The 23,897-nt window shown below is 61.4% G+C and overlaps 6 protein-coding genes across 6 annotated transcripts; 3 read left to right on the top strand and 3 right to left on the bottom strand.

Annotated features, from left to right (window-relative positions):
* Positions 1 to 111: 111 nt before the first annotated feature.
* CHLNCDRAFT_59087 (hypothetical protein) lies at positions 112 to 2,815 on the top strand (the record flags this gene model as incomplete). The annotated part of the gene is made up of 12 exons (XM_005843863.1): positions 112 to 257; positions 441 to 512; positions 683 to 743; positions 823 to 875; positions 991 to 1,086; positions 1,214 to 1,275; positions 1,423 to 1,523; positions 1,728 to 1,813; positions 1,977 to 2,043; positions 2,159 to 2,275; positions 2,393 to 2,505; positions 2,709 to 2,815. Coding segments are annotated over exons 1-12 (969 nt in total), but the record flags the coding sequence as incomplete, so codon positions are not given.
* On the bottom strand, positions 2,810 to 6,939 carry CHLNCDRAFT_56351 (hypothetical protein). Its single transcript, XM_005843784.1, has 13 exons — positions 6,846 to 6,939; positions 6,236 to 6,592; positions 5,904 to 6,036; positions 5,682 to 5,755; positions 5,384 to 5,516; positions 5,083 to 5,195; positions 4,818 to 4,964; positions 4,557 to 4,645; positions 4,322 to 4,437; positions 3,463 to 4,146; positions 3,245 to 3,349; positions 2,996 to 3,103; positions 2,810 to 2,888 (listed from the first exon to the last, which is right to left on the bottom strand). Exons 2-10 carry the CDS (start codon positions 6,548 to 6,550, stop codon positions 3,995 to 3,997), a joined length of 1,272 nt encoding a protein of 423 aa, XP_005843846.1. The 5' UTR covers positions 6,551 to 6,592; positions 6,846 to 6,939; the 3' UTR covers positions 2,810 to 2,888; positions 2,996 to 3,103; positions 3,245 to 3,349; positions 3,463 to 3,994.
* A 950-nt stretch (positions 6,940 to 7,889) lies between these two features.
* On the top strand, positions 7,890 to 10,170 carry CHLNCDRAFT_59085 (expressed protein; the record flags this gene model as incomplete). The annotated part of the gene is made up of 6 exons (XM_005843862.1): positions 7,890 to 7,953; positions 8,948 to 9,049; positions 9,145 to 9,206; positions 9,300 to 9,456; positions 9,546 to 9,720; positions 9,801 to 10,170. 6 exons carry the CDS (start codon positions 7,890 to 7,892, stop codon positions 10,024 to 10,026), a joined length of 786 nt encoding a protein of 261 aa, XP_005843924.1. The 3' UTR covers positions 10,027 to 10,170.
* Positions 10,171 to 12,404: 2,234 nt separating this feature from the next.
* On the bottom strand, positions 12,405 to 17,928 carry CHLNCDRAFT_54812 (hypothetical protein; the record flags this gene model as incomplete). Its single annotated transcript, XM_005843783.1, has 14 exons — positions 12,405 to 12,460; positions 12,588 to 12,716; positions 12,873 to 12,970; positions 13,089 to 13,184; positions 13,503 to 13,672; positions 13,768 to 13,877; positions 14,701 to 14,799; positions 14,915 to 15,264; positions 15,440 to 15,655; positions 15,763 to 15,869; positions 15,991 to 16,168; positions 16,685 to 16,832; positions 17,467 to 17,631; positions 17,838 to 17,928. The coding sequence occupies 14 exons, from the start codon at positions 17,926 to 17,928 to the stop codon at positions 12,405 to 12,407; spliced, it is 2,013 nt and encodes a 670-aa protein (XP_005843845.1).
* An 809-nt stretch (positions 17,929 to 18,737) lies between these two features.
* Positions 18,738 to 19,186, top strand: CHLNCDRAFT_139659 (hypothetical protein; the record flags this gene model as incomplete). The annotated part of the gene is made up of 2 exons (XM_005843861.1): positions 18,738 to 18,924; positions 19,143 to 19,186. The coding sequence occupies 2 exons, from the start codon at positions 18,738 to 18,740 to the stop codon at positions 19,184 to 19,186; spliced, it is 231 nt and encodes a 76-aa protein (XP_005843923.1).
* Positions 19,187 to 19,384: 198 nt separating this feature from the next.
* CHLNCDRAFT_59084 (hypothetical protein) lies at positions 19,385 to 22,442 on the bottom strand (the record flags this gene model as incomplete). The annotated part of the gene is made up of 7 exons (XM_005843782.1): positions 19,385 to 19,759; positions 19,895 to 20,087; positions 20,194 to 20,352; positions 20,552 to 20,567; positions 21,494 to 21,584; positions 21,674 to 21,727; positions 22,344 to 22,442. 7 exons carry the CDS (start codon positions 22,440 to 22,442, stop codon positions 19,385 to 19,387), a joined length of 987 nt encoding a protein of 328 aa, XP_005843844.1.
* Between the last annotated feature and the right edge of the window lie 1,455 nt (positions 22,443 to 23,897).

The following is a 23,897-nucleotide window of genomic DNA, read 5'->3' as shown; positions in this document are numbered from 1 at the left end:
ACATCCGATGGCCAGGTCACTGCAGAGCCGCTGGACAGAAGAGAGGCGGGTGGTCTAGCATGCGACCCTTGCAGCGCTCACAGCCCCGTGGACACACTCGCATCCTAAAGTCAGACACAAAGCGCCCAGCCAAGGCAGGGTTGAGCCCGCAGGCCTAGCGGGGGGTGCCCCTGCTGTTCGGCACCAGCCTTGCAGCAGCGTGAGCAGCGCTTCCAGCCGGCATGGGCGCCTACCTGAGCAGCCCGGTCCGAGACAAGGCGAGCAGGAGGGGCGACCAGGGCGCCCGGCCGGGCTGTGGGCGCGCCTGCCGTGTGCCTGCGGGCAGGGCGCAAAGGGCGATCGCTGCCCACCGGACGGCGTGGGTGGCCTGGCAAGGCGCAAACCCACCGCCACCGTCTGCCGCTCTGTCCCACCCCGCCGCCTGCTGTGCCGACCCGCAGGAGACGGAGGAGGGGGAGAACGACTCCTTCAAGTATGGCATCGCGGCCATGCAGGGGTGGCGCACAGACATGGTGGGTGCAGGAGCCAAGTGCGGCCACGGGGGCGTGGCGGTTGCGGAGCGCTGCTCCGCCCGCTAGCAGAGCGCTGCTGCGCTCGGTGCACTCGCGAATTGCTGCGCGTACTGTTCCACAAGTTGCCTCAATCACGTACGGCCGGGGCTGTTTGTCACACCATGGTACAGGAGGATGCGCATATAGCCGAGCTAGACCTCGACCCAGCCACCAAAACCTCGCTCTTTGCAGGTGCACATGCATGTTGCTATGTCAATGTGACCCTGTGCACCATTACTGATTTGATCCAAGGTTGAACCACGCCCCGCAGTTTTAGATGGACATGGCGGAGCCGAAGTAGCTCGCTTCGTTGCAAATCACTTGGTGAGTGGACTCCTCGCTGGGTGCCACACCCTGCCGTGCCTCTGTTGGAGGAACCCTGGGCGGCAACACGAGCCTCCCATCCTTGTCCCACCTCCATCCTCCTGTACTGTTGCAGTCCCAGGAGGTCATCTCCAGCGAGGCATTCCAGGCCAACGACACGGAGCGTGCGCTGATACAGGCGTACCTGCGCATGGACGAGCTGCTGGTCAAGGTGGGCAGTGGTGGGGAGGTGGGCGTTGGCTGCACCACCTGTTGCACGGGCGGGATGGGAGTGTGTCACGGCTATTGGGTGCCCTCCCGAGATGTGAGTAAGTCATGGGGTGTGCCTGCGTGGGCAGGAGGAGCATCGTGAGGAGCTCAAGTCGCTGCGGACCAAGGAGAGCGAGGAGGAAGGGGACAGGTGAGGCGGCGAGGCTTCGTCGACGCGCATGTGACCTTTGCCGGTTGAGCTTGCCATTCCTGGTGATGCCCATGTCTCGATCTTGACTGCAAGCGGTCTTTATCTCATCTGGCACGGCTCTGCCGTCTCTGCCGTGCCCTGGTGCAGCGGACCCATGGTCATCAACGGCGCCTCGCTTCCCGAGTCCCTGCTGGAGGCGTTGGGCATGCCCTCCGGCGCCGGCTTTCAGATCAAGCTCGTGCGCTCAGGTGGTTGCTTGCAGTGGAATGATGGGCACGCGGGGATAATACTTGAGGGGCAAGTGGGCATGCAGACGGAGGTCCTGGTGGGGGATGGCAGTAACCAGTGACCGAATGGGTGCGGCAGGCATCGCCATCCCAGCCAACAGGTTTGGCCATGCAACCCCCAACCTGCTGTGTGACATAGCACGGCATTCATGCGGCTGTGTGCAGGCCCAGGCGCACGGGGCATCGCGATTGACGATATTGAGGAAGCGGAGGAGGGGGAGGAGGGGTCCAACCGCAGCGGCACAACCATTGTGAGTTGCAGCCGCTGCTGACTTGTCCTGGTTATGAATTCTCCCATAAACACGCTGTGTGTGTTGCCAGCTCAACCGCTCTTGCATTCGCTGGTAGTGGGCAGAGTTACAGCGTTCTGTTGTGGTGCGTAAGCTCAAGCCCGCACATTGTGCATCATTGCAGGTCCAGCTGGTTGAGGGAGATGTGGAGGAAGAGGTGGGGGAGCAGGGAGTAGCACCAAAGGTAGCAGGTGAGGGAGGTGAGCCGCTGGGCGGGGGGTGTCAGGCACCCATTATTGATAGCTGCGTTGACTGTTCTCCCAGCAAGTTGGCTCATGTGTTGCCGACAACCTTGATATTGTGCAGACGAGGAGGATGTTGGGGCTGCTGTCGCGTCCACTGATGCCACGGAGCGGAACAGCAAGCGCAAGCGCGAGGATAAGGCAACTGGCATGGCAGTAGATGGCGCAGCAGTGGCAGCAGGTGCGGCAACGCCCAAGGGGTGGGGCCCACATGCATGTTATTGCGAGATCCTGGCGCAGAGCACATCCATTGCCATGAATGAAAGCGGTCTCATCTTCCTGGTTGTGGCTGCTGCAGCAGCAGAGTCACCAGGCAGCAGCGACGAGGAGGCGGCGACGGCGCGGCAACAGGCAGGCGAAGTTGTTGTGGAAACAGGGGATGAGAAGGAGGGGGAAGCAACGCCTCAGAAGGTGCACTGCAATTTAGCTGCGCTGCTTTCGCATTAGTATTGACCATGTTGTTATGCTGCTGCGACTGCTACATCAGCCTCGCCGGCACAAGGTGCCCATTTGCCGGCTTACCTCATTCCTGCGTTTTTGATTGCCCGCCCTCTTGAATTGTACTGTACTGCACTGCTCGTGCCGTCTATGTTGCTTTGCCATATTTCCTGCAGGACGATTATCTGGGCCCCTCGGCGGGCTGCACTGCCGTCTGTGCCGTTGTGCGCAACGGCGAGCTGTACGTGGCCAATGCTGGCGACTCCCGCTGCGTGCTGTGCCGCGGCGGCACCGCCGTGGAGATGACCCAGGACCACAAGCCCATGGACGAGGAGGAGTATGCACGCATCATGAAGGTACACGGGAGGGCGGGGCTGAGCTATTGCATGGGAGGCACGGCAGCTTGCTGCAAGCGCAGGCTTGACGCACCCTTTGCTGACTTTGTGACATGTCCCCCCTGCAGGCGGGAGGGTTCGTGGCTGACGGCCGTGTCAACGGCAGCCTGAACTTGTCCCGTGCACTGGGGGATCTGGAGTACAAGCAGACGAAGGAGCTGGGGCCGGAGGAGCAGGTGGGCTTTCTGTTTTTAGCAGGCAGTTGTCGAGCAGCACGCATTAGGTCAGCTCAGTTTCATGGTCCAGACGGCACTCACGCCAGAGTTGTGCGCACTGCCGCCCCAGCCTGCCTGACCCCCCTGAATTGCTGGGTGCAGATGGTGACCGCGATGCCCGAGATCCGGCGCCAGACGCTGCAGCCCGGCGACGAGTTCCTCATCCTGGCTTGCGACGGCATTTGGGACGTGCTGACCAACCAGGAGGTCAGGGGGGGCTGGTCTGCTGCTTGGGCTGGTCAAGCAAACACTAGCCCAGCGGGGCTATAGTGCAGATGCTTGAAAACATGTTGCTTGCGCGTTTTCCCCATCCTGTGCAGGCAGTGGACTTTGTACGGGAGCGGCTGGCTGCTGGCAAGGCACCGCGCGAGGTTTGCGAGGAGATGTGCGACCGCTGCTTGGCTCCGGACACCGGCGGGTGTGGCAAGGGGTGCGACAACATGAGTGCCATCGTGGTGCTACTCAAGGACTTCCAGGCCAAGTAGGAAGTGCAGCCACCAAACCTGCCTTGCAAAGCGGGTGGAAGCCTGGAAGGCAGTGGCACTGACGGCGGCAGGCAGCAGCCTATACACAAGCCAGGCTTGGTTTGCAGGCCCTGGGCAGCGGCTGCGGCTGCCTGATCAGTTTTGTTTTTGCAAGCTGTACTTTGTTCCTGTGGTACCGCACGGTGTGCGACAAACCAACTTTATTCATTTCACGCTTCCTGTGTAATCGGCATTCGGACCTAAATTGCTGGCCTGGCCTTTTCACCACGCTTGATAGCACTCACAGGGCCACAGGGTGGCAAGCTTCTATAACATTCTTCCCTGCTGCCCGTGCGGACGGGATACCATGTGGCACCAAGGTGCTTCATCATGCCGCAGCCGTGATCTTGGCTGTCCGTCCTGCCAAAGACTCGACCACGCAGGTTAGGTTGTCAAACGTTTCCAGGGTGCCGGGGTAGATGGGGTCGGGTGCCGCCTCCTCAAACACCTCCAGCGTGCCCACGCCCTGGTCCAGCGTGCCTGCAGCAAGCACGGGCACAGGTGCAGAAACACGTCAGAAACAGCAATGGTCTGGATCACTGGGTTTGCTGCCAACCGGAAAAAGCGCGTGCTTGGGCCTGCCCTCAATGCTGTACGCATGCCCTCTGCACCCAAACACGCGCTCCACCAACGTCCCGCCAAAGCTTGTACACACCTGCGAACTTCTTGTCCAGGATCATCTGCGACAGCTTGCCCTCTACCGTGGCCACCGGTAGCTTGATAAGGCTGGCGATGTGCGCAATCTCAACGCGCGAGAAGGGCTCAATCAGCCTGCAGCCATGGCGGAGCAGTCCTCAAGTTTGCTGTTTGCTGTTGAAAGCCACTCTGACCCTCAACAGGTGCATTCGCAATTGGGCTCATAGCTGGCGGTTCTTGACCCAGTCCCGCACCTGATCAGGTTCTGCTCCAGCAGCGTGTCGTACAGCGCACTGAGGTGAGTGTGCACAATCGGGTCGTCGCTCAGCTGGCCGCTGTAGGACTGCGACACGGTGGCAACGAGAAACACTCACACACTCAGGGTCAAGGGATGAGCGGCCAAGCCCAAGACCACTGCTCTGTTGGTATGCCCCCACCAGGAGGGTTAACGAACAGCCTCAGCAAGAACCAGGCAAGCCGGGCAGGCAGTACTGATGTCAGCGCTTGACAGCCACCTGTAACGTGGCCTGGAATTCCTGCAGGGAGCGGTCCTGGTAGGCCTTGGCCACGGCCCGCATCGCATCAACGTCTGCCCCAGCATATTTGAGCCCACCCTTGCTACTGATGATGGCGGGGACGTCAGACACATCGCCCGTCATGATCTATGGGGGGCCAGGGTCCTTTGCGAGGGCAAATCAGCGCCAAGGAGATGAGCACAGCACAGCATGAATAAAAAAACAGCATGCTGCCCCCGCCCACAGGTGTGCAGCAGGTGCTCACCTTGCACAGCAGCATGTACTTGAGGACTGCCACAGCCCGTGAGTCATCCAGAGCACTCAGTTGCTCAAAGGCCTCGAAGAAGTAGCTGTAGGCAGTTTTGTAGTCTTTCTCCTCTGCAGGCAGCCGCACATTGGAAGGAGGCAGTGAGGCAGGCCAGGCAGCACAACGGCAGGCTCTGGCGCGCACAGTAAAGACAGGCGGATCCCAATCCTGCTGAGCTGGCCCCCTGGAAGCTGCAAGTGCCAAGGCAGGCGCCACATCACGCCACGTCCCCAGTGGCACAGGAGCTGCAGCTACGCGCCTGCGTGCAGTGTGCCACTCTGGGTGTCAATGTCTGCCTGCAGCGAGGGCGGGATGTAGATGGCATTGGCCGCCGTGCGTGCCGCCGTCAGCGCTGCACGGCTCTTGGGCAGGTTCTTCAACGCATGATGCACCTGCGGGTTACAGGAGGCATGGAGCAAGCAGGCAAGGGGGTAGGTGCATGAGCTAGCATTAGGCTTAGCATTTGGGCGAGTAGCCACACATCTACAGTTCCTCAGCAAAATTCAAGACGCAATGAAGACCGGCAACTGCCTGCAGGTCCGAGGCTGCCATTACACCTTGGACTCCAGCAGATGTATGTCCACAAGCAGCAGCTTGTCGTCCAGCCGCTTCACCTCCGTCAGCAACTTGCCTGCAGGTGGAAGCAGGCCAGCAGCAGCGGCTTGGTTGAAACAATCGTGCTGGGTAGGATGGGTGACAGGCTGCCGCAGCTGAGCAGCCAGCACCTTATGCCCATGCCCCAACCCCAATGTTGCTACCCACACCCTGATCATACGCACCGATGAGGTGCAGAGCGGCGGGGTAGTCCTTGGCCTCCATCTGAAGCATGGCAAGGCGGATCTCAATGCGCTGCCGCAGAAAGGTGCGCTTCTCCGAGCTGGCCCATTCCACCTGCTCCTTGCACACCTCCAGCTGCGGGGGACAGGGAAGAAAGAGTGCACGGCCCAATCAGGGCGCCTGATGGAGGGACGCTTTCCCAGCAACATGATGCAACATCATGGAACAGAGAGTCCATATGCAACTGTCGGGCAGAAGCGGCAGACAAGGTAGCTGGTTGGCGGCTGACTTCCCGCTTCTTGGCCTCCCTGCCCAGCATGCCCATGCCGCTCACCAGCAACTCGTTGCTGTTTGGCACTTTGGCAATGCTGTCGACGATGGTGCGCACAATCTTTGCAGTCTTGGCTTTGGGGATGGCCGCAAAGAGCGGGCGCAGCTGGGTCAGGAGGTTGCGCAGCGCAGGTGCGGACCCCTGCTTGACCAGCAGGTCGGTCAGCTTCTGCAACGCCGCCTCCTTGACCTTCAGGCACTCGGCATCGTTGGGATGCGGGCCCACTACCACCTCACGCAGCGACTCCACGGCTGCCCCCGAGCTGGTTGCGGCGGCCTCCTCGGCTGCCTGCACCTTGGCCGCCAGCGCCTCCGCCATGGCTGCTGGCCTAGCTTGATCAGGCGTCGTGCTGCAGGGCGGCTGCAGGTGCGAAAAACAAGCGGTGGCGCCACAGTGAGAAACCGGAACGCTTCTGGGTGGGCGCTAAACCCAGTGGCAGCGGCGGCGGCGGGGGGTCAGCGCAGCGTTCCCTACGCCCGGGCCTCCCTTGAGAGGCTGCAAGACTGCCTCACTAACAACATAACACAGCCACAGCACCCAATCAGGGCCACCACGTTCAAGCGAGTCACAGGCGAGCCGCAAAGAAGCACAGGTGCATGCAGCCACCGAGCACCTGGATGCTGAGGTCAAGCGGGGAGTGCAAGAGAGATGAGGGGAAGAGCGAAGGGCGATCAGCGATCAGCGACACGCCTGCTGCACAGGGTAGCTGCCGGGCGTTGGTTTTTGCCAACAAAGCGACTGCCGTGCGATGCGATCGAAGCCTCGCACGAAAAATTCGCCTCTGTAGTGCTGTATTGTTAGCTGAGCGCAAGCAGGCCGGAGCGCAAGCAGCAGAGCGCATTCATAATGAATGAACCTGCCGAGGAAGGACGAAAGCGCACACGCCGACGCCTAGCTCCAGCCTTTGTGCCTCTACACCTCCTGTGTGTTTCGTTATTAGCTTTAGCTTACCTGGCACCCGCCAGGTAGGCCCATACCGCTGCTCCAGCGCGGCAGGCACATCTCTTGGAACGTGCAGTGTATGCCCACGCCACTCCAGCACCCCGGTGGGGAGGACCGCTGCCCGCCCAATCTCCGTGCAGCTGCCGTGCCCGCTGCGGGCAGCGAGGAGTAGGCCAGGCATGCATGATCACATGGGTCACTGGGCCGCTCAACCACAGGCACACCCTGCCAACCACGGCCCAGCAGCTTCCACCCACCAATCGACGAGGAGGCGGTCGTCGCCGCACGGCGTAGCACCAAAAATGTCGGCCATGCCCAGGTGACAGTATGCGCGAATAAACCGGGCATTGGGGTCATCGCTGGGGATCACCACCCGCATGCTGTACTGGGAGAGGCGCCTCTGCCAATCAGCAACTTGTGCCAATCCGCCACTTCCAGCACACTCACGTCAATGTCTGAATCGTGCTCAATGAGCTGCATGGGGGGCAGGAGGAGGCAGAACAGGATGGGTATAGCAGGAGGGAGATGGGCATGGATCCAGCAGGCAGCACCCACATCGCCGTCACGATAAATCCCAAGTAGAGCACCAAAGTCGAGCCAGTGCTGCTGTACAGCTCCTTCAGCGGCCAGCTCATTCAGAGCCCAGCACAGGTCGAGTAGCAGTTTTCGGAGGAACTTGCGCCGCACGTGATGAAACAGGCGAATCGTTAACTGGATGCTCGCATACACAGCTACAGTGCCTGCATACGCAAGTTGTTGGCGGTCTTGGGCTGCAAGCAGTGAGGAAGGCACTGCAGCGGCCGCGCACCCGCGGCGACGGCGGGGGCGGATCGACGCGTCGGCTCCCGCTGGTCCTTCCTCTTCCCTACTCCCTCCTGCTGCTTCTTTCGCTGCTCCTTGTTGCACAACCTGGCCGGAAGGGGTTGAGGAGCATCTTTACCAGTGGTCCAGCGCTGCTCCCGCCACCTCGCAGGCGGTTGGCGCTGAGAGGGTGGTACAGGCATCCAGCTGGACGCTGCTAGCCGCCTCGCATCTCCATGACAGGCAAGGCTGTGTAGCCTAAGGCACACCCGTGCTCTGCACAGCCCGACTTTTCCTGACTTGTCCATTGGCAGGTGTCGGTCCCGAAGCCAGCAAGGATTTCCTCCAAGGTCTCCAAGCTTGTGCACGCCGTCGAGGAGATCACGCCTGGCACCAAGGTGCTTGCTGCGAGTCGCAGCTGTGCCCTCTGCCAGCGCCCTACCGACTGGCCCACCTTTGCGCTGCAGGAGCACCGCGAGCACTACGGCACCAATGTGGCACTTGGCGGCTATCGTTCTCAGAATCTCTCAGAATTGAGCCTGCCGCCGGCACGCAGGGAGGTGTCGCCTGGGTTGCACAGTCCACCTGATCCTTCAACCAACTCAAATGCAATATAGTTTGGCAGATGCATGAGACATGCGTTATTAAAGGCGTGAGTTTCAAAAGGGGAGGTTGCGGCGGCGCCCGCCACATCAGCCGGGGAGGAAAGCACCCACCGTTCCGAGACCTCCTTTCTAGGCCGTTTCACGAGGGACCCACCCAAGAAAGTCGCCGAGGTTTGTGGGCTTCTACTACTTCTGAAGCAGAATGGCTCACTTCCTACCTCCCGCCGATACGGTGTACACTGGACTGTCGCACACAAGCAAGAGCACAAGGGTGAGCGAGAGCACGCACCTTTGTTCGAACACCCCCCGGCCGCCCGTGCGACCCAACCGCCACCTGCCGCCGCCTGCCGTCTGCTGCTGCCCGCAGGTGTTCTGGACACCAACATGAAGATCGAGCAAGCGATCGGCCTGCAATATGCGCAATATGCCGGCCCTGTGCTGGCTGGGTTGCTGTGTTTCACGGCCCAAGGTGCGTTGCCGGACCGCCACGAGAACACAGCGTTGGGCTGGCTGCGTTTGTTCTGAGAGCTCAGTTGCCTCCCCAATGCCCAGAGGGTGCCGCAGGCTGGGTGACCGACCGCATTGAGGATGCCACACTGCATCTACGCCCCAAGGAAGAGCAGCAGGTGATGTGCCTGCTGGCCGCAAGCAAGGCCTCTGTTTTGTGGGTGTTTATACCCGCTGGCCTATGCTTGCTTTCGACACTCCTGTCACTGCAGCGCCTGCATGCGGTGCGTGCATGGAGACACCAGCTGGATAAGGAGGAGCACAGGGAGTGGGTCGCAACTGGCCTGCTGGGCCCTTCTCTCCGTCAGCTGGCCCCAGAGTACTATAGCGCTCAACTCGAGCAGCAGATTGCAGCCGCCGCACCAGCCGGTGAGTGACATGGTTGGTGGTAGGGCAAGGCACGGTAAAGCAGGGGGGGCCCGGCCATAGTGCTATTGCTGCGCCCATTGCGTCTGCAGGCCCCACGGTACACAAGTACGAGGTGGCATGGCTCCTGCACCAGCTGGCCGACGGCCCTGATTTTGTTTCGGTGCCTGCCCGACTTTCTTTCACACGACACGGAGATGTCCTGGGCGTGCCCGCCCAGCTGGCGCAGGAGCTGGGGCTGGCGGCGGGCGCCATCATCAGTTACAGGTGTGATTGTGCACATTCCCGAAGGTGGCCTCTATTCCTGTGCCCATGCTTCCCCACCCTGCTTCTCCCTCCCCATGCAGCATTGCGGGGCGCGAGTTTGCTTCCACCGTGGCCATCCTGGCGCTGCCAGGCCAGGCCCAGCTGGAAGCCCAGGTCCAGGCTGAGGCGGTGGGCATGATGCTGAGCGCCAAACAGCAGGAGCTGGCTGTGGCACAGCTGAGCAAGGACTACATCCGCTGCGTGTGGGTCCCGCTGCCCACTCTGCAGTTGCTGATTGCACAGGGTGTTGCTGTCAGCCTTCATTAGACAACTTAGTTTAGAGCAGAAGCAGAAGAATCTCTCACTAACGCCAGTGTGTGCTAGTTGTTTGCATCACGGTTGCATCAGTGTTGCCCCCACAGTCGGCATAGCAAGCTCTTGTTTACGAGCGCTGTAACGTATCGCCATGTGATGCACGCCGCAGCAGCGCCAGACCGCAGGACAGTGCAGGGCACAGCTGCCGCCCTCTTGAGAGGCGCGCCCACAAACCTGCGCATGGCATGCAACACCCCTGTGAGATCGTGGATGCGACTGGTCTGCACCCTTCTCAAAAGCCAAAAGCTCTCGACGTCTGGGAGTCGTATTTGCAAAGCTGCTGACATTGGTTCTCCTCTTCACCCCTCCCTCACGCCCCTCTCACCGCATGGCGCCCCCGATGCCGCCAAACAGCGCACCGCTGTGGATGGAGGCCCAACCCAGAATGCCCAGCTGCACAGTGGCAAGCAGGGGCCAAGTTGCCTAATGCTGATGAGAAGCTGTCCAGCGGGCAGGCTACCTGGAGAAGCGTAACAAGCTGCCGGGCTGTCCAGGTGGCCGTCCAGCAGGCTGTAGCCAGCCCTGGCAGAAGAAACGGCACGATGTTGGCCTGCATGTTGCATGCAAACAAACTTGCAGGCATTGATCTGGCAGCAGATCATGGGTGCAAATCTTCACATGCGAATGAAGCTGTATGCCTCCAGGTGCGGCACAGAGGCTGTAACATGTTCTTGCCTCTGCCCAGCCCGCGATTAACGCCAGCATCCAGGACCCAGCTATGACTGCGCTGGGCTTCCCCAGCAACATGTCCAGGTGGAGACGCCGATCGCCCCTGCAACACAAACACAGATGCATTACACTTGGGCATCGACGGCCTGTCATGCCAATTACAAAATATTAAAGCAACTCAAAACCAGTTCTGTCCTGCGTTCCTTGCCTGTACCATAACGTCATCTCTGCCGACAGCCAGCCCTGCACCAGCGGGCCCATCGCCACCAGCGGATTCTGCTGAACTGTGCGGAGCAGGCTGGGTACCTGGCGTGCTCTGCACCAACGTGGGGCGAAAGAGCAACCCTGCCCGCTGTTGGTGTGGCTGCAGCGGCATGCAGCTGCACAGCATCAAGTGCGGCAGAGCAGTCTCCCACCGGCTGCACTTGCCTGTTGACTGCATTGATGATGGCAAAAGGGGTTGCTGCGCAAATGCTGGCCTGCCGCCCGACCCTCAACGCCGCCCTGCCAACAGGAGTGTAGAAGGGAACCGGGGGCAGCAGGGCTGCATCTACCCTGCATGACACGACAGGACGCAAACGGCATGTGATGAGCACTGGTGATGGACACTTGCTCCTACCATCTGCTGGCTCTTGGGCTCCACTTGAATCACCGGTAGTTGGTGCGGCATAAAGTGCAGCAGAGACGCCCTCCTCTGGCCCTTTTGTGCTGGACTTCAGCAGTCAGGCAATGCTTGTGGATAAAGCCCACAGATCCGTGGCAGCTGCACCCAGGGCTTTGCAGCTGCCCATCGCTTTCGTGGCACACGCGACATGAAATGCTGTCTTCTGGGGTGGCATCGGCGGCGGCCTGCATCCTGCCACAGTACCAGCAGGCGCAACTTCCAGCTATCTTGCCCTCCTGTTGGCGCAGTCTGCAGCCTGTGGGGAGAACGTGGGGGAGAGCAGAAGACGGATAGCCAATCTGCCTCGCAAGTGTCTAATCGTCTGCTTTGGATAGCGCGACCAAAGGTGGGAGATTTGAAGGGCTCAGATGGGCTCGAGTGATTCTAAGGAGCACCCTTTGTCGAAAAGAACGCAAATGCAACAGGCATGCCATGCGAAGCAGGGGCAGCGGCCGTTTCGCCACGGAGGCAGGGTGTAACGATGTACTCAAGGCGCATTTTCACCACCATTTATTGTCCCTCTGAATATAAATGGTGAGGGCACCATTGTGTGCAATCCCTTGTGGCGCTTCCAGATGCCACCGCCTGCTTGCAGGTGTTCTCGACGCCAAGCGTGAAGATCAGGCAAGTTTGGCCTGCAGCATGCCCGCCCTTTGCTTGCCGGGTGCTGTGTGCCAAGGCGTGCCAAGGTGCGTCGCAGGAGTCACACATACACGGCACTGGCTGCGCTTTTCAGCTGAGAGCTCAATTCGCCACCCTAGCCTTGAGCTTGCTCTCGCTTCTGCTGCCGCAAGCTGGGTGACTGGCGCATTGAGGACGCCACATTACGCACCAAGGAAGAGCAGAAGGTGTGCGGACTTTTCATGGTGATTAGGATGCGAGAATGTTACGGCGGTCCCCACGGAGGGGCAGCTCCATTGGTGGCAGCACCTCCTGTCAATGTCTGTGGACGACGGCCGCTTATGCGTTGCATGCGTTCCAACCCCACACGGCCCCTTTAATGAACTTCAACCCCACGCGCAAACACCTCTATCACTCCGCGATGCACCTCCGCTGCAAGAACAAGAAAAAAGAGCGAGCTGATCAGCCAGCACACCCAATGATTGGACATGTGAAAGCCAGACCGCCTACAGCAAAATGAGGACATGACAGCGAGGCCTGTGCCTGCATCCCACCCCACCTGTGATGTGGTTGTTGGGCAGCAGCTCGCCATCGGCATTCCAGTGGCTCTCCCGCAATCCCACAGGCTCCACATGCACCGCCACTGCCGGCACGACAGTGAAAAAGCCGTGCTCCCCGGCGGCCAAGCCTGCATGGGCATACCATGTCATGGGCAACGCGGCATTTGGCATTGGGGTGGAGCAGGCGTTAGGAATGAAATGCGAAGCACAAGCTTTCTGAAGCAATGGCAGCGGGAGCCGAGTTCGCAGGTGTTTTTTTTCCCTAGAGTGGAAAGAAAGCACACCTGTGCTGGAAAGAGTGAGCAGGAAGCGCAGGTACTGCAGGCGGCTGCATTTCTTGACCATCACCAAGTGTATCAAACCGTCGCTGCGGTGGCCATATCTGGCAGCAGCAGACAAGAACAAGGCAAAATTTGAGGAAGGCGGATGCAGGGCCTACAAGCCTGCCTCCCAGAAACAGCCACCAGGCAAGCCCTGGCGCAACAGCCGTCCTGCCGCACCGTGCCACGCCCTGCTGGCTCTTCTCGCTGCGGCATGGCATGACGACAAGCATGACCCCAGCCATTTCGCCCTCCAGGTGCACCCACTTGCCGCGCCTGCACAAGCGAAGAGCAGAGAAGAGGAGGGAGGGTGATGCTGCAATGGCGGGCATCAAGGGTGATGCTGCAATGGCGGGCATCAACTCGGGAGCAGCAGCTAGGCGGCTGGTGCAAACGAGAGCATTGCTAACGGTGGTTGAGAACAAAAAGCAACTGCTTGATGCTAGGTCATCGCCCATCGAAAAACCGCCCACCCTAAAACCGCCCGTCCAATCACCTGCGCGACAGCGATCGAGAGCTCACTTCCCTAAATGCCTTTTGCAGCTTCACATGCTCCCGTCCCAGCCGACAAAGGTTGCACCCTGCCACGCAAACCTACAGGACAGGCGGTACAGCCGTGGATATGCATCGGGTACCGTGACGCTCGTCCGCCACACTGCTAGCCGCAGCACCTTGCCAGCCGCTGCTATTTGGTCCGGCTCTGCGGGCAGGTAGCTAATGCGCACGCGGTAGCTGCGATTGGCGGCCAGCATCTTGGCGCCAATCTGCGCAGCACAGGAGCATCAGAGCAATGCAGTTGATTCCCCAAACCCACTGCAGTGAAGGCCTGCAGCAAGCCCAGCCAGATGGGCCCACTTACTACATCGTATCGCATCGGTCCCAGCCAGCGATAGCTCTCGCTTTCTGCCATCACATCCCCCATGAAGCCATAGGACACCATGCAGGTGGCAAATGCATGCTCGCCGCTCGCTGCAGCGCATAAGCCATAGACAAAGCAGCCATGGGGTGAGAGAAGGTGGCAACGGGTGAGAGCGCAAACACCGTGCAAAAATAGGCGGCGAACAAAATTGTGGAGCAAAGCGCCGGGAATTTTTTGCGGGGATTCAAAAGTGGCGCGGGCTCCAGGGGAAAACAAGTGGGAATGCCTAGGGTGTAGTGCCCAAATGGCACCTGCCTGCACCTGCTGCCAGCTGGCTGCCAGCCTGGCTGGCAGCGGCTGGCTGTTGGCAGGTGCGGCAGGCCTGGGGCCTGGGGATGGTACACCCACAGGGCCCAGGCACACAAAACAGAGCATCAGGAGCCAAGTTGGAGAGCTTGCGCTTGCGCCCACGCTTCAACAGCGGGTGTGCGCCCCGGCAGGGTTGGCAGCAGCACGCTGGCGAAGCTGCGGCGACGTCCAGGTGCTACTACAACAGGCGCGGGTACCGCACTTTTTGTGCTGGCCTGCTGGCGCGCTGCAGAAATGCAGCCTTGAGCGGGTCCATGTGCTCGAGGCACCCGGCTTATCGCGAGAAAAGTTGCAGTAACACCTCCTCAAAGATCTGTGAGAGAGTGGGGCTTCATCCCGCGGCCAGTAGGCATGTTGCTGTGTGCTATGCCAGCTAGGCCAAAGATGGCGCAGGTTTGTCAAACCGTTTGAGCTGGAAAACCTCTCAAGGACATAACTGTGGCGCAGAATACAGCCACATATACGTCGCGCCACTATTTTTGCACGGTGCAGTAGTTGCAAAGCAGGGAAGCGCACAATACTCTGCGAACGTGGGCACAATGAATGCAGTAGTGCTGGACCCACCTGTGTCCACTCGCAGCACATCCAATGGGCACCCGTCACCCAGCGCTATGTGCATAGCGGCAGTGAATGCCGACCGTGTACCGTTCAACGTGCAGGCCACTGCATGGGGGAAACCCTTGGGACAATGTGGAGTAGGCCACAACCACGCCTATGTTCAGGAATACAGGCCATGATGCACCACAAGCGCTTATGTGCAGCTCATCATGTCACCCACCTGCATCTGTCGACCCCGCTGGGATGTGCCCCACCCGCATCGATGCTGCAATGCTACCAGTGCGGTGGTGCACGATCTGGGGTTGCGAGTGCCGTGCGCAGCCCGGCACACCAAACATGCTGCTCTTAGCCTGGGCAGCCTCTTGCACCTGCTGTTCCCCGCCATGCTGCTGCGGCGGCTGTCCGCCCTCTACTGCTGTCTGTACCGCCGCTGCTGCTGCTGCAGCGGCGTCTGCCGCTGCCGTCTCTTCAAGGTGCTGCTGCAGCTCGGCCCACTGATGCTGGTCTAGGCTGGTGCCGCTGGTCACGGAGCGAAGCTCAAGCAGGCCGTTGATGATTTCGTGGAAGAGACTGCAAGGTTCAGCGGAACGAGACGAACAAGGATGAGGGCGGGGAAAGTTGGCGAAAAAGTTGAGATGATGGATGAGCGTGTTCCAAGGCAGGGTGCAATCACGCGGGTGGGTGGGATTGAATCTGGCACGCAAACCCAGCCAGAGGCACATCAGGCGGCCATGACTGCCCTCACCCGTCGCCACCAATAGCCACCACACCATCGTACCCCGCCAGCTCCTCGGCTGGCATGCTGATGAGCAGTGCGCGCGCATGCCCGCCATGCTCTGTCTCCACCGCCCGGCTCTTGATGCTCGCTTTGTCAAACACCGGTCGCACCGTTGTTTCCCAGATCTGCTGCGCGCGGCGGCTGCCACCAAAGGGGTTGACAAACACCAGCAGCCGTTGGGGCCTGCATATGGACGAGAGCCGCCGCAGCACATGGCAATCACTTGATGCACGTGTCTGTGGCTAAGCTCAGGCAGGGCCCTGGCAAACAAGTGTAGCTGGCTGACCGACAAGCCTGCGGGCAAAGCCACTTGCCTGCGTGCCTGCTGCACAATGGCGGCATTGATGCGCTGCAGCCACTCCTGCAGCACATTCTCTGCTGCCGTCTCCAGCAGCAGCTGCACGCCGACAAATGGGCAGCCCTTGGAGAGGGCTGACGATTAGGGCACCCAGCGGCAGCTGTGTGTCTGGTCCAGCTGGTGCACTCGCCCGCCTCGCCCATGCATCCACCCCACCCACCTGCCGCGGGTGCCAGCACGCCGCGTTTTGGGGTGACCGGCGGAAGGTCCAGATCACCATGCGGTGCAGGCGGGTGCCCGGCAACCGCCATACGCCCCTGATGGGCGGCAGGACCTCTGCCGACAACATCTCGCTGAATGGAACTGCAGGCAGCCCGTCGGAGGTCACGGTCAGGAAGCTGGACAATGGCAGCGCCACATGGGGGAGGGATGGAAAGCTGCTGCTGACGGGTCTGCGCTAATGCGCCAGGATGGGGTGAGCCCAGCCCATCACCACCAGAGCCACCCACCCAGACCAAGTTTCCACCAACCGACATACTGCAGCCCGGTGGGGACTACATCAGAGGGGTCAGGCGGCTGGGTGGGCCCCCACCCCCAGCCGCCCGCCTGGTGTCGCCAAAATCCTCCCCACCCACCATTTTCGCTGACCCACCATTTTCGCTCCGCACACCGGGGATGCAGCAGTGCCCGAACTCGAAGCTCCAGCTGCGTTCACAGCCAGCGGGGGGCGAATCAAGGCGACTGCCCACGTGTTCCACGCTGCATGTGGCGCTGTGGCCCGGTAGCCTTGGCCTGTGGCGGCCAACCCCCGCCCCGACAACACCGCCGGGGCTGCGGGTGTTCCATGGGTTGTTTGCCTCGCGGCCAGCCTGCCGCCCAGCAGGTCACGCCGCCAAGGCGCTCGGAGGACGTACCTGACGCCCGTCTTCCCCAAGGTCACGGTGGCCTGGTGCCCGTCCACTCTCATTTCCATCCCATCGCCCGCCGCCGCGGGCAGCAGCTGCTCGCGTTGGTAGCGCGTGCTGCCGGGCGTGCTGCCGCTCAGCATGGGTGCCGCCGAGGCTGCCGCCATGCGTGCAGGTTGGGCAATGCTGAGGGAGGCACGACTGCTGCGACGCGCGGGTGGGGCCGGCTCTTCAAACCTGCACGGCCGCCTGGCGGTGAGACCTCGGCCGACACCGGGGGCAGTTTGGCGGCAGCTGGCCAGCACAACCCTTTTGTGGAGAGCCAAATGTAGACACTTCAAAACCGCTGTGGGGTCTGCGGTGCGACTCACAAGTGCCCGAGTTCGGTCGAGGGCGGGGCCCGGGTGCACGTGTTTCTCTGCCTGGAGGCACGGTACCGTTCTGGGCTGGAGGGGCGAGCCCCGGCGACCACGCTTCCGACCAAGTCCTCTACCAGCGGCAAGGCTTCCCCTCGTTTGTCACTGGAGAACATGGGCTCAACATTCCAAATGCGGGGATTCGAAAAACATGCAGAGGCAAATGCGCATGAGATGCCAGCCACGCGCCACCACAGCGCCGGCGCCCTCCTTTCAAAATAAAAAAACTAAGCTACTTGTGCTGCCCCCCAAATGCGATATCTGCGTGGGAGCAGCCAGCGCGTTCCGAGTGACCAGGAATTTGTGAGGCAGGACGAGCGCGGGTGCTAGCAGTGCATTGCCAAAACTGCTCCTGACACGCACCAGCTGCCTCACCGTCGGCGGTGTGCAAGTCCCTGAACTGAAGGGGGTGAGCGTCTGGATCCGGCGGGTGGGGGGTGTCCAGCCCCGGGGCCTTTGCGCGGATCGTGTTCCTCATGATTTCGTCCTCCACCGGCTTGTGGGCCGGAGCCGCCGTCGGGCGTTGCTCGATGGGCTTGCCTGCAGGTTTTGTTGAATTGTTGAATTGAACAATCTATCAATGATGATTGATCATTGAATTGAATGATTGATCATTGAATTGAATGAATCCGCCAACCCTGGGGCGGAGCGGCAGGGCACTGGCATCCGGAACGAGCAGTGACTCGAACGAGGGAGCATACCCGAGTCATCCAGGGGCTCGCCCGTTTCAACACTGATGTCCCCACCAGTCTCCAGCTGCTTCGCGATGGCATGCTCTGGCGTGCCGGGAACCGCCTCCAGCACCTTGTTTGCCAGCTTCGTCACCGTGGTGTCCATTGTTTAGGAGCCACGAGTCTCTTGCGGAGCGGGGTCAACTGGTTGGCTTTAAGGTTGAGCGGGTTGTAACAAGGCGGGTGGGTTACCACCCCCCCGATGCTACGTGCTGTGCGTGTGTGCCAGCTGAGTCAGCAGCCTATACTCTTGCTACAGTGTTTCTGAAAGCTGGCGAAATCGCCAAATGCTGGCGAAATCGGGCCAAAAAACGGCTCTGGCTGGCGATTGGCCGAAGGCCATCGCCAGCCAGAGCTGGCTAAATGAGGGCAGGCGGCGGGGCGACATCGCCAGCGCGTCGCCAGCCCCCATGACTGACATCGCCAATATTTTGAGGAGAAATGGCCAATTTTCCTCAGGAACTTCATTCCATAGTGTTAAACAAGCGCCAGCTTGCTGGGGGCTTCGCCCCCAGTCCCCCCAAAGGGAGGCAAGTGCCGACAAAGCAACAGCGGCGCCGCATGTGGCCGCTGCGCTGTGCCAGGCGCAAGGGTGGCTCCCCCGCATTTCGCCAATCCTCAATGTGCCATCGCCAGCTGATTGGCGAAATTTGGACGCGACAGCAGTCCTCATCGCCCGCCCATCGCCAAAGCTGCCACGAGGGCCAGAAACACTGTCTTGCTATTTCTCATTTAACCCCGGTGGCACATCGCAGGCTCTTTAATCGCATCATACCCTACCTGGCCACTCCTTCCTTCCACCGAGGGGCGGGCGGAGAAGGGGCGGGACACTAGTGCGTGCCAGCTCGAGTTGGGGCGCACCTAATTTTTTGTCTCCCTTTTCTTGAAGCAGCGGGCAGCAGCAGGGGCCCAGCCATGCCCGCACTCTCCATCCCCGCCTTCGGTGCGGCCCTGGGGGTGGGGGTGCAGCTGTATGTGAACGCCGTGCGCAAGCTGCCGCTGATGCGCGATCCCTGGCTCCACGTGCTGTGGGGCGGCGCGGGCTACAGCTTCGGCACCTGGCTGGTGGGCTTTGAGCGGCGGACGGAGAAGGACCTGGCAGGTGAGAGCAGCCATGCACGAGCCAAGGGAGCAACCGGGAGCAAAGAGGAGGGTGGGCAGGCGGTGGGTGCCAGGCGGCGCCGGACACCCACTGTGCAGGGTTGTCACTGTGCTGTGCCTTCCAGCCCTCAGTCTCTCAGCTAGTGGCTGCCCTCCCGATCGCCATGCGGATGAACACCTCGTCTGCGTGCCGCTCTGCCGCGCCCTGAACCAGTGCAGAGATGCTGAGAAAGCGGGACGAGGCCAACAAGAACTTGCAATGAGGACCCGGCAGCCCGCTTGGACGTGTACTGTCGGGCTGGCTCTTGTAACAATGAAGCACAAACCACACGGCATCATGCAGGGGGCACAACAAGGATGCGGCAGGGCAGCTGTAAACCATGCCCAAATAGGGGGACAGGAACCTAAGGCTTCAGGATTTGGGGGGGATGCACCTGCCACCAGCAAAGCCAAGACCAACCCTACGGTGCTCCTGAAGGCTCGGTAGGCGTGGCCAGAAAGGGAGACAGCTGGCGCAGGCCCTCGCCATCCCCATTACTGCCGCCAGCGCTGGCACCGCCCTTGCTGATGCCCGCCTGCTGCAACTCCGACGAGGCCGGCGTTGATGGGATGTCTCCGCCCTTGGGCATCATGCTACTCAGCGAGACATCCGAGGCGATGGGGTGCAGGGGCAGGCTGAAACGTGTTGGGGTGCCCGGCGGCGAGGCTTCCAGCGGCGAGTCCAGCAGGCTCAGCGCACTTTCCGACAGCCTCCGTGCCACAGCCTCTGGACGCATGTTGAGACGCACAGCCTGCGGCAGGCTGCTGCAATCTGCCAGGGACAAACTGCGGCAGGCCTGCAGCACGAGGGCAGGGCAAGGGGGAGTGTGTAAGCCGACGAGGAAGGGCACCCTGAATCCAGCGGGTGTGCACATCGCGGCGGACCAGCAAAGCGGCCAGAGCATGCTGTTCCATCCAACTGGCCCTCCCACCTGCACCAGTCGCTCATGGCTCTGTTCCCAGTGTTCAGGACCCACTGCAGCCTCCCGAACCAGGTCATACACGCGGCTCGTGCGCTGGTGCACCAAATCGTGGTCGGGAACCAGGGTTGCCAGGCGGCGCTCCAGCATCAGCTGGGAGTGGCGGATGCGGCGCCGGGCGGCCTCCAGGTGGGGTGGCAGCGGCCTATGGGCAGGAAGAAGACCGTGTTGGGCACGTCAAAAACACACGGGCAAGGCAGCGCCTCACGTCAGCATGCGCTCTGAGCCCCGGGCCGGCTGAATTGGCTCACTTGCGCATCCACGGGTGAGCATTGAGGCCTGCCAAGTCGATGCGCTCCTCAGCATCCACAAGCATGTGATTCAGAAGATCAAAAGCCTCAGGGGACAGCTGGTTTATGTAGGGTGCCACAAAACGGCTATCAAACCAGGCCCCACTCCTCTCCTGATGCCTGCAAACCAGGGACGAGGGGGAGGCCAGGCGGGCAGTGGAACGGGGCTCAGGCAACGCAAGCAGCCAGCAACAGCGCTCAGGTCACAACAGCGAACAGGTTGGTAGCCTGTTGAGCACAGAGCAACCAGTTGAGGCAACACCACAGCAGAGAAGACCATCGCCTCCAACCAACAGCCCCGGCCATCGTTCACACTCACAGTATTTGCATCTCCGCTGCAGGCAGGGACAACAGTGGGCACGCAAGCCAGGGCTTCACGTCGCCGCTACGGCTGTTGGCAAACTGTACTCTCCCTCGTGACGCAGCATGCAATGTTTTGAGGTGAGGGGGGTTCGCGGGTGGCTTGGGGGTGCGGGTGGGTTTGAGGGTGACTGGGGTGTGCAGGTGGGTGCGGGGTGGCTGGGGTGGGTGGAGCCCGAGAGCGTCGCATGGCGGCGGTTGGCGGCGGTTGACGGCGCCCGGCGAGGGGCTCTACACAGCGAATGCCCGGCCAGGCCTACAACCAGCAACCCAGCCGCCCTGCAGGCCAGGAGCTGGGCCATGGGCAAGGGTGCGCAGCGCCGCAGCGGCATGGATACGGCATGCCGCCGCAGCGCCACCCCACAGCAGCACATGGTGCGGATGCTCCGCCCATGATGCCGGGGCGTGTGATGGGGCCCGCGGCCCCACAGCACCGCAGAACGCGCAGCCTGCGGCACTGCACCAGCATGATGGGGCCGCCAGCCGCCAGCCAGCACCTCGTCATCCAGCCAGCCCTCCCCCGCAGCCAGCCACCCAGCCACCACCCAGCCACCCAGCCACCACCCACCCCCACCCCGTCCCGCCTCAAAGGTCGACGACCACGCCGCCAGGGAGGGGCGGCTTGCAAAACAGTGGCTTGCAAAAAGTGGGTTTGTAAAAGTGGGGAAGGAGCAGCAGGTACTGGGGGTTCGGGTGGGGGAGGGGCGGGTGGGGTGGCGCACAGAGAAGGCAAAGGGACGCAGGAAAGGTCCCAGGCGCGATGCAGCGCCCACGGCTGCCCCCACCTCAGCCACCCCCGAACCCACCCCCACCCCAGGCCACCCCCACCGGTCCTCAAACACGACGCGCTCTGATTCGAAAGTGGTGCCATGCTGCACAAGGCACCCTCTCTAATACATACCTTGAACGTCGTCCACGTTTGGCCTATTGTCATAGGGAAATGCCCCGAAAAGAAGAGCTACAAGCCAGATGCCTGCCGCCCACACATCCACCTGCAAGCACGACACCATTGACGCCTCTGGGCATGGCGGCAGGTGAGTGTTGATCATCACAGGGCAGCTTCCAGCCGTTGCCGCAACACCTCGACTGGGTCGTAAGGGGCGTGGGTCGCGCGGTTCTCTATGAGTTCTGGTGCCTACAACGCAGGGGGAGGGCAGAATGCGGCTCAGCTACCCAGCAGCAAAGGGAGAGGGAGGTGCCAACTGCTGGGAAGGAGCTGCCACTACACCATGTATACCGCCGTCCCAAGATGAGTTTTTGTCCTTGTCAGCCGAGAGCCTCCCCAGTACTTGGCAAACTGCGGCAGCAATGGGTGTTGAGCGACAGAGAGCTGGAGGGCAGAATATGCGGCTCCGGTACCCAGCAACAGATGCATCAGACAGGCAAGCAGCGCGAGAGGCGAGGCAAGAGCCATGCCTGAAAGTCGCAGAGCTTGACAGTCGGCGGCTGCTGGCCATCCATCAGCGTGTTGTCGAGCTTGATGTCCCTGCAGACGCAAGACTCGGCAGGGCATATGGAAAGTGGCTTTAAAAAGTATTCTTCCAGCGCACGCACCTATGTGCGACGTGATTCGTATGCAGGTGATGTATGCCGGACAGCAGCTGCCTGAAGAGAAAACGAGCAAGGCCTTCATCAACCACTAGATCCAGCCTCCCAACGTTTGGTATCTGCATGGCCAGGCGAGGCGCTCATGAATGACGCTGCCAAGAAGCCACCTGCGCCCACCGCCCACCACCCACGTCCCAGCACACCTGCTGCGCCACAAACTCTGCAACGCTGCCACCTTCCTCGTAGTCTAGCACTAGAGCCAGGTGCGAGGGCGTGAGCGCCACCTCGGCTATGTGGGTCATGTGAACCGAACTGACGCAGGTAGCAGCTTGGATCTGCAATACAAGGGAAGAGGATGGGCCCTGACGGACCAGTACCAAGGCAGGCACTGCACACAGGTGTTTGGGGCTGCGGCTGGACAGCAGAGGCAATCACCGTAAGCTCGTTAAAGGCAAGGCGGATGGTACTGCGCGGGATGGGGCGCTGCTGCAACTTCACGGCGTAATGGGTTCCAGATTCCAGCTCACGGCACAGCCACGTTTGCCCCGTACCGCCGCGGCCAAGAAGCCTGATGGGCTGATAAGCTGATTGCAGGCCAAACTGACCGCCTGCATGCCAAGCTCAGGCTCCTTGGCAACGGCCTGGGACCGGTGAATCTGAGCGCCGGCACAAGCAGCGCCACAGCAACGCTACTCGCAATTCCCACCCGCCACAGGCTTGCAAGGCCACAGCAAGCATCGCACCCAAGGGATGGAAGGGTTGCAGCCTGGGATGCCGGATCAGGTGTGCCAGGCTATTTTCCTGGCTCAGGTGATCCATCTGGCCGTTTATTGCCGGGGCAGATGGGTGGGGTGGCGGCGGCGCGGAGGCCAGCCGCCCGGCACCGGCGGAGGAGGAAGACGCCTCCTCCGCCTCGTCCTTCCACTTTTTGAGTGTGCTCCAGCAGGCGCCCATGGGTTCAGGGGCCCATCAGAAGGGATCAGTGGGCGAAAATAGGCGGGGGTTGCCGCCGGGTTGCCAATGGATCGGCTGCGCACGGCCCCGGCGAACAAAGAACAGGTTGTGCACAAGGAAAAGAAGAGGAGGCTACGCGCGCTCGGGTTTGGATGAAAATCGGAGGGGGCCGCCTCATGGCGCTAGCGCCTCCCGAGCGGCGAGCGGCGGTGCCACCGTTTGTCTCTGCACGGTGCCAAACGAGGTCTGGGAATGCCAGGCACGCGAAGCGATATATGTGGCGAGCCATGGGCAAGAGGGGCGGTTCTGTCCTAGCTGGGAGAGGGTAGGACAGCATGCCGACAGGGCCGACGCCAGCCCCGGGGGCCCCATCCCAGCTTTCCCATCGTACCTACCTCTCCCAGCTGCCGCCGCCGCCAGCCCCTGGGCCCCATCCCAGCTTTCCCATCCTACCTACCTGTCCCAGCCGCCGCCGCCGCCCCCCGGCGGCGGGTAGGAAAGGTAGGCAGGATGGGAAAGATGGGACGGGGCCCAGGGGCTGGCGGCGGCGGCAGCTGGGAGAGGTAGGTACGATGGGAAAGCTGGGATGGGGCCCCCGGGGCTGGCGTCGGCCCTGTCGGCGTGCTGTCCTACCCTCTCCCAGCTAGGACAGAACCGCCGCTCTTGCCCATGGCTCGCCACATATATCGCTTCGCGTGCCTGGCATTCACAGACCTCGTTTGTCACCGTGCAGAGACAAACGGTGGCACCGCCGCTCGCCGCTCGGGGAGGCGCTAGCGCCATGAGGCGGCGCCTCCGATTTT

Source organism: Chlorella variabilis, assembly GCF_000147415.1.
Source record: "Chlorella variabilis unplaced genomic scaffold CHLNCscaffold_26, whole genome shotgun sequence".
Classification (NCBI taxonomy): domain Eukaryota; kingdom Viridiplantae; phylum Chlorophyta; class Trebouxiophyceae; order Chlorellales; family Chlorellaceae; genus Chlorella; species Chlorella variabilis.
This window is presented reverse-complemented; position numbering and strand designations above follow the sequence as displayed.